The 8,408-nt window shown below is 35.8% G+C and overlaps 1 protein-coding gene across 2 annotated transcripts in view; it reads right to left on the minus strand.

The window, feature by feature from the left end:
* Nucleotides 1-563: 563 nt before the first annotated feature.
* Nucleotides 564-8,408, minus strand: part of si:ch211-113g11.6 (semaphorin-7A) — a 53,137-nt gene continuing 45,292 nt past the window's right edge. For both annotated transcript variants that reach the window (XM_014017697.1, XM_014017698.1), the window contains exons 11-14: nt 6,332-6,447; nt 5,690-5,862; nt 5,208-5,263; nt 564-1,977 (exon numbers count right to left, since the gene is read on the minus strand). In XM_014017697.1, the coding sequence (XP_013873151.1) occupies nt 1,628-1,977; nt 5,208-5,263; nt 5,690-5,862; nt 6,332-6,447 (695 nt within the window). In that variant the 3' untranslated portion in view covers nt 564-1,627. The remainder of the gene's footprint in view (nt 1,978-5,207; nt 5,264-5,689; nt 5,863-6,331; nt 6,448-8,408) is intronic.

Raw genomic sequence — 8,408 nt, forward strand, 5'->3', positions numbered from 1 at the left:
CATGGGAATTCCCTGTAGGAAATGGGAGAGTTCAGAATTTAAGACGGCAGCTATTCACCACAATTCCTCAGTGAGTAAAACTTTTTACTTTTAATATTATCTCTGTATTATTTATTTCACATTCAGTCAGTTGTACACTTTTCATTGTTTATGAGGACGTGTGAAAACACTGTTTCTATGCTTGTTTCTATGTTTAGTTTAAATTAAACATGAAACGTCAAAGTTAGCAACTGGTCCTGTGAGGGCCGCCATGAGGCTCATGTGGGCTTGGGTGAAAATGAGTTTGACACACAAAGGATGTTTCACAGTTAAAACCATGGTTCTGTCCCAACTTGTTTGAAATACTTCGCTGCCATCAAATTCAAAATGACTTGTTTCCAACATATTGCACAATTTCTTACTTTCAATATTTGATATGCTCACTTTGTCCCATTGAGATTAAATTATAGCTTTGTGAAATGTGCAGATCATTGTAGTTTGATGCCGTTTACATTTTACACAATGTCCCAACGTTTTTGGTATTGGGGTTGTGGCTTCTTCCGTCTCCATTAGTCTGAGTTTGATTTGATCAAAATGGCTTTAGCATAGCACCTTGTTCACAACTTTAGGCAAAAAAAGCTGTTTTATTTGAAGCACAGACTCTCCACTGTTGATTCGTCGCAATAATACTGTTTACTTAAAAGGATTACAGATTGTAAGGGCAGGAACGACATATGAAAAAAACAATCAATGGACAAAGCTGTGAACAAGGCACAATAATGATGTCTGATACCATCTGCTCTGAAGATAAAAAGGAACTGCCTTGTCTGAGAAGGAGGTGCTGAGACACAGTGATGTTCGAGGATGAGCTATTGCCCATCCGCCTACTTCCTGTCAAAAAGCTGACACTTCCTCCCAGCCACGTTGTTTAGACTCAGCTGCATTAATCACTGTGCAAACCGAGCCTGCAGTATTCTGCCTCGACTGCAAAATTGTGCTTAGGAGTCTATGTCCCAGAAGTTTTAAGGCTTTTAAAAATCTCAATACCAGACATTTTTAAGTGCTAATGAGCTATATTAATGTTTAACAGGATGAATGAATACATGTAAGAGCATTATTAAAGGCTTACATATCCACAAATAAGCACAATCAATCCGTTTCAAAATATATAGAGAAATGTTAAAAGAATTGGCCTGGTATTGGTGTTTCTTTTTTGCCCAACTCATCAGATATGTTTGTTTTTCTTTTTTTAAGTCAGAGGAAAGGTTCGCAAAGCACCTCATTATGATTGAATTATATTTGAACTTGAAAGACATGATAGTTTATGGCAGAAACTTTTACTCACTTTAGTTAAAACGCTAATGAACAGATTTTATAGTTCTTATCTTATTAGGACAGCTCTGCCTGTAGATATGTTGTAGCCTCTGCTAAAATGCTAAAAATATAGATTTTTGCTCTCTTATTCGTTGATGTTTTCTTAAATCTTTTTTTTTTCTAAAAAGCTAAATAAAAAAAGAATAATTATCAGTGCACAACCCAACCATGGATGTCAGAGCAATGCGAACCTTACCTTCTCACAATGGCTCTTGGCCTATCCTGTCAGAGGGAGCCATTAAAAATGAGGAGTTAGCATCTGCGTTAGCTGTGGTTAATGAAGCCATAGAGTGGCCATGGCGAGCAGAACCGAAAGCCCCAAGGTGGAGGCAAGGGAAGCAGATAGAAGCCTGCCATCATTTACCAGCCTGAAGGAAATAACCTCAACTTTAAATCCATCCTCAGTGGCCATGCAGCGGAAAACACCGTCCTTCAAGGGTGTGTCCACTACTGGTCCCAGGACACAGAAGTCTCCAGAGAAGAGGCAGGGGTAGTTCTTGATGCAGTTGTCCTTCTCCCAGCGGTACATGGCGTGGAAGGAGTGCACGGGACAGGGGAGGAACACAGTGGTGTTTCTCCCTTTCACTACAACTTCTCGGGGAGATGTTCTGCGCTGCTTTAGAGCTGCATGAAAAAAAAAGCAATGTAAATGCTTCATCAATTCAACACCAAGTGCTTTTATTTATAAGCTGCTCTGGACACCAACTAGTTTTCTGTATTTTTGTGAAAGTAATATCACCAACATAGAATAAAAAGTAGCTGCTATATATTCACAGGTTTACAGTCCCACCAGTTCCCAAATTCATTATGAGTGATGTTGGGTTTTAGTTATTTGATCACTTGCAAATTTGTCTGGGAATATGAACCAGTGAAGCCCAGCCGCCATTTGAATGAGATGGCTCAGAGGCAGATTCTTTATTATGAACTGTCTGGTACAAACAGTAAATATGAGCTGAATGATAGGGCTTGCTCTGTGGCCCCCTGGTGGGATAAACCCATCATAAACTTAATTAAATAAATAAATAAATAATATGGATAATTACATTTTAGTCTCATGTTTATTTGAAGCAAAATATGCATGTAAAACCCACTGTGGACAAAAAAGATATATAAACCCTACAATGTAACAAAGCTTTAAAATTAAGAGAAAAGAAAAATGAATACTTTTAACAGCATGTGATGCACCGACATAATGCAGGGTAAAGAAAATAATTAAGATATCATCTGGTAAAGTGGAGACAATATTTTTTTCTGACCGTTAGTAAGTGTAGAACTAACAAAATATCTCCTGAACCAATTGGACAGATTTTAATAAAACTGAAAGAAATCATTTAATGTACATCTACAACTGTTATACACACATCAGGCTGTTGACATACGTTTGGCTCTAAATTCCACATATTTCAGCCAATCTGCACCCACAGGAATCCATCCATCCATCCATCCATTTTCTGTACACGCTTCTTCCTTTTCAGGGTCGCACAGGAATGCAGTCCAATTTTTGAGAGGCGTGGCCTAAATACACCACAGCGCCCCCTACAATTGTTTAAAAAATCAGCCCCAAGCAATGCTTCACCTGGAATCATGAAATTTGGTACACATGTGTAACGTGCACATACATTATTTGATCTGCACCTAATTTTGTGTGCACCATCAGGAAAACCTGCTCAACATATTAATGTGTTAGTTTGATGAGATTACTTTAGCCCCGCCCACGTTGCACATGATTGGCTTTAAATCACACACATGATACGATCTGAACCAAATTTTGTGTGCACCATCAGGGTGACCTGCTCAACATGTTTGTGTAGTATAAAAACAATGGAAAGACAGGCTACACACCAAGATTTAAGGTAAAAAGTAAAAGGTCCTTTAATAAAAGAATGGACCAGCCATTAAATGAGTTGCCTACCGGCTCGGTGACTATCGCACCTTCAACAGGGCAAATATCATATGGCTCAATACAAACAAATCAGTACTTAAAAACACATTGTGACGATGACATCACACAACAAGGACCAATCATACAATGTCTTGGTAGGTGGTTGATACCATCTATTGTGAACAAGAGGGAAGACTGTTACAGTGCATCTGGAGGGTGCAGTGGGAGTCTAAAAACAAAATAATCAAAAATAATAATAAAAAAATAATAAAAAAATAAAAAAAATAAAATAAAATAAAAAAATAATAAAAAAATAAATAAAATAAATAAAATAAAATAAAATTAAAAAAAAAAAATCACATGAAACACTTAAAATCTGCCTCATCATTCAAGCCTGGAAACCGGTCCGCCTGGAGCTTAATAATCCATTTCGTTTCTTGTTGGATAAGTTTCCGTTGGCGATCACCCCCTCTAGGTAGTGGAGTGATCTGTTCAATGCCTGTAATGCTTAAAATGTGAACCGTTCCAGGTGAAGTTTCACCAAAATGTTTTGCCATAGCATAATCCGTGTTGTTTCTTTTAATTGCGTTTTTATGGTCCCAAAGGATCGCCTTTGGGACCATAAAAACGCAATTAAAAGAAACAACACGGATTATGCTATGGCAAAACATTTTGGTAAAACTTCACCTGGAACGGTTCACATTTTAAGCATTACAGGCATTGAACAGATCACTCCACTACCTAGAGGGGGTGATCGCCAACGGAAACTTATCCAACAAGAAACGAAATGGATTATTAAGCTCCAGGCGGACCGGTTTCCAGGCTTGAATGATGAGGCAGATTTTAAGTGTTTCATGTGATTTTTTTTTATTATTTTTTTATTTTATTTTATTTTTTTTATTTTTTTATTTTTTTTTATTATTATTTTTGATTATTTTGTTTTTAGACTCCCACTGCACCCTCCAGATGCACTGTAACAGTCTTCCCTCTTGTTCACAATAGATGGTATCAACCACCTACCAAGACATTGTATGATTGGTCCTTGTTGTGTGATGTCATCGTCACAATGTGTTTTTAAGTACTGATTTGTTTGTATTGAGCCATATGATATTTGCCCTGTTGAAGGTGCGTTAGTCACCGAGCCGGTAGGCAACTCATTTAATGGCTGGTCCATTCTTTTATTAAAGGACCTTTTACTTTTTACCTTAAATCTTGGTGTGTAGCCTGTCTTTCCATTGTTTTTATCCTGCTTTTGCTGTCGACGGAGCACCACCTGCACATCACCGTTCATTGTGAGCACCTGTGCACCTGCCAATCTGGTCTGTATCTATGTTTGTGTAGTAGTTTGACAAGATCTCTTTAACCCCCCCGCCACCCCCCATAATATTGCTCCTGATAATATGATTTAAAAGGTTTAAAATGCTGTAACTCTGTCCCTTCTCAGGAGTTGTGTGTGGTTTGTTCCCCTAAAGTCAACCATTTGAGCCATGTCAATGACATAGAAGAAAATAAATAAATAAATAAATAAATAAATTAATTAAATAAATAAATAAATAAATAAATATTTTATATAGGCAGAGTACATTACAAAGTTGTCAGATTATTTCTTTTCTCAAAAAAATCAGTTCAGACGTTAAAAAACCTGGCTCCGTTTCCTTTTTCAGCTCCAATTAGGAGAAGTACATAACCTCACCAGTCAGCACATGTTGTAGCAGTGACACAGCTGACATTAAATGCAGTGTCACACGCCAGATTACCTCAGCTGTTCGTCCTGATTAGTTAAGCTAGGACAGGGTTTCGAGCTCTGAACCAGGACAAGAAATGAAATAAAAAATCCATTTTCCCTGCCGGGTTTTCAAGGCTCCGCTCAATTAAATGATAATCATCTCTTTTGCTGTAGTTGCACAGAAATGTTTCCATTTTGCATTAATTAAGATACAGAGTGTGTGGGAGAGAGCAGATGAGGGCTCACCAGCAGCTTCGCCGCAAATGGAGGAGTTCGACTGATCAAGATTCTGAATAAGTGTTCTGTAAGTGGGAAAAAAAAGAGCGAGAGAAAAATTAGAAGCATGAAATTATTTCACAAATGAGTAATGAGCTTTTATATAAAGACTGTTAATACATAAAAGAAGAAGAGAAATCGTTTAACAATTATAGCGAAAAAGAGAAAGAAGAGAAAGCTTTTTTTGTCTTTGTACATTGGAAACAATGTACATACTGTATGTTTTAAAAAGAGAAATTCAGAAACACAAACAGGCTAAATTATATAAAATGTCATGACAATTACATTGTTTTTAGTGTTTAAAGCACATACAGTATTAGTCATTTAAACATGTTTTATGTGATGCCCATAATAACGTTTTTAAAATGTATAAAAAGCTGGTTCTCGTCTCTGATTGGTCCATGTCCAAACAGCTGACAGCTCTGCTGCAATGATGTCATGTCTGAGCTCACCCTAACGTGGCGTTGTATCCAGGCGGGATGGGGATGCACTTCCTCCTGGCCCTGTCCCAGCCGCAGTATGGATCCCGGGAAAGGATGCACTCCCTGCATGTGTCACCATAGCGGTTGCAGTCAGCCAGTGGCAATCGCTGCACTTCCATGGCTGTACCAACATACAGGTGTCCCTGAGAAAATAAGAAAGAATACAAAAATATTATTTAAAAAAATACATCCAGTTGCATCAGCTCTAGGTTTATGAAATAATGCTGTTTTTTATTGAAGCAAAATTATATCACTTTATTGGCAAACAGAAAACAAAAAATGTTTTTTTTAGCAGAGGAAAGCTTAAAAACTTGAGAGCCATAAATGAAACACAGCATTCACTGTCCACTTTTAAAACTCTTCTAAAACCATGTTTTTATTTCCTGGCCTTTGATACAGCTCAAATATTGCTTCTGTTTATGTCACTCCCATTTAAAAATGTTATGGTTGAAATCGTTTTTATTACTTGTTTTATCTGTTTAAAATGTAAAATTACACTTTATTGCATCTGCACTGTTTTAAAGTGCTTTATAAAAAAGCAGTAGTATTATTAGCAGAATCTGAAACCTTATGTTGATATCATATTGCATATTACAGCCTTAGCACTCTTACCTTTTGAGAGTCGATAGCCATGTTTAAAACCGGTCCCTCATTGTGAAACAGAGAGTACTGAGAGACGATGAAGACCTCATTGCTGGTGTGAAGAACTTTGAGAATTTTTCCTTGTTCTGCAGAAACAAAGAGTGAGATGACATCAGATATTATATAAAGGGGTGATTCAAGGCTTCACATTTAGAAATAAAAGAAGTCAATTAGAAATCAAGTTCTGTTTTATCTTTGTGTTTGGCTTCAGTTAAAAAAGAAAAGAAAAAAATAACAACAAATTTATTTTAGCTTCTGGATAAAGTTTTCTGTCATCATATTAAATGTTTTCACAAATGACTAGTGAAAATTGTTAAACCATTTTAATTCATTTGTATTAAAAAGGCATGTTTACATGCTTTTTTCTAATAATAATTTGCATTATCATACATCACACATTTCTTTTAGAAATACTGCTTTATTTTTGTTTCTTTAATAAAAAAGGCACAATTTGCTGTATTAAATAGTCAAAAACCTTAAAGAGCAACAAATCTCCATTCAGGTTTATTCTTTGTTTGGACTGTTATAAATTAGTTCCTTTGTGAGTTTTATTAAAAGGCTTTTTTAGGGTGATGTTTTCAGGAGATAAATCAAAGCCTGTAAATCAGATGTTCCCTGCAGCTCTGGAGCGTTGTCTCATTTAGTTGGCTGTAGCCAAAAATAACTCCCTTTTGGTCTATTTTATTTATTTATTTAATCTCTGCAGATTTTTAATGTGCCAAAAATGTCAATATCTGTTATTTGCAGATAAATAAAAAGCCTTTATAAAACTTCATCCTACCCATTTTGTGCTACAAAGTACGAACCATTGTTTTTAAAGAGCAAAAAGCTGTAGACATGTTTGAGTTTGAGACATTAAAAAAAAAGAAATATTCAAGGTGATTTTAAAATGTCTTCTGTAAAAAATAAATAAATAAGTAAACACTGAAGAGACAAACAAAAAAGCAAAAAAATGAAAACACAAAAAATATGTCAAACAAATTTAAGAAAAATCAGATGATGAGGATCTTTTTATATTTCAGAGAATGTCAAATTGCATTTGTGTCATGATTAGCCTGCAGCAGCCTTTAAATACCATCTATATACAATAAATGTATAAATTATTATAAATTTATAGCATATTCTCACTGCCAAATTGCAGCAATACCTTAAAGCATGTTTTAAATAAAGAAGCTTCTGGAAGTAAAACCCAAACAAATTGACTTTTTAGCAGCCAGAAAAAGAGTTGGTAAAAGCTAATTTAATTGGCGTCTGCCTTATTTTAACTCTTTGATGCATTGCTCAGGGAAAACAGTCCAATGAACACCAGCCTAACTATTTTATTTCCTCTCCTCAGCAGAATGACTGCATTGATTCTGTCGGTCAATTATATATTTCTTTGACTTTTTGTTTTGTGCTCTTCCCACAAAGCATTGATTTTCAGCGTTTCACAAATGAGGAACTGGCTCAGTCACACACCTACGTTAGACTCAAACTGTTTATTTTTAATCCCAAATTAGGTATGTTTCCTGGAATTGTCCGTTTTGTATATTGTGATGTTAAAATTTCCAAGTTGATGAACAGAAAACCCTGCTGCTGGTTTTACTCCGTCAGTCAAAAATGCACTCAGTCTCAGTTTGAAAAATGACTCATTATTTGTTGAGTCATTATTCTAACGATGAGCCATCACTTTTTTTTCGCAACAGATTGTGCCACTATTAGGCAGCCTTAGCCAAAGGCTGTTTACAAAAACTCAGTCTTTTCACATTTTTTAATTGAATTAGGTGTGTAGATATATATATATGCAGATAGATAGAAATGTTTGCGTTGGATTTACTTAAATAAATTGTGCCAACAGGTTAGTCTCAACTGAAGTGAGTAACTGTAAAACAGTTTTTTCATACTTTATAAGTGAATGTGAAGTACACATATAGATGCTTCAACACAGATGATTTCACTTACAGTATAATTGATTAACAAGTTTTTGTTGAACTGCAATCAACTGAATCAGGTGTGTTAAAGCAGGGAAACTTCTGAAACATGCAGGGCAGTGTGCCCAGGGTGGGTG

This window comes from Austrofundulus limnaeus, unplaced genomic scaffold, assembly GCF_001266775.1.
Source record: "Austrofundulus limnaeus strain Quisiro unplaced genomic scaffold, Austrofundulus_limnaeus-1.0 Scaffold175, whole genome shotgun sequence".
Classification (NCBI taxonomy): Eukaryota; Metazoa; Chordata; class Actinopteri; order Cyprinodontiformes; family Rivulidae; genus Austrofundulus; species Austrofundulus limnaeus.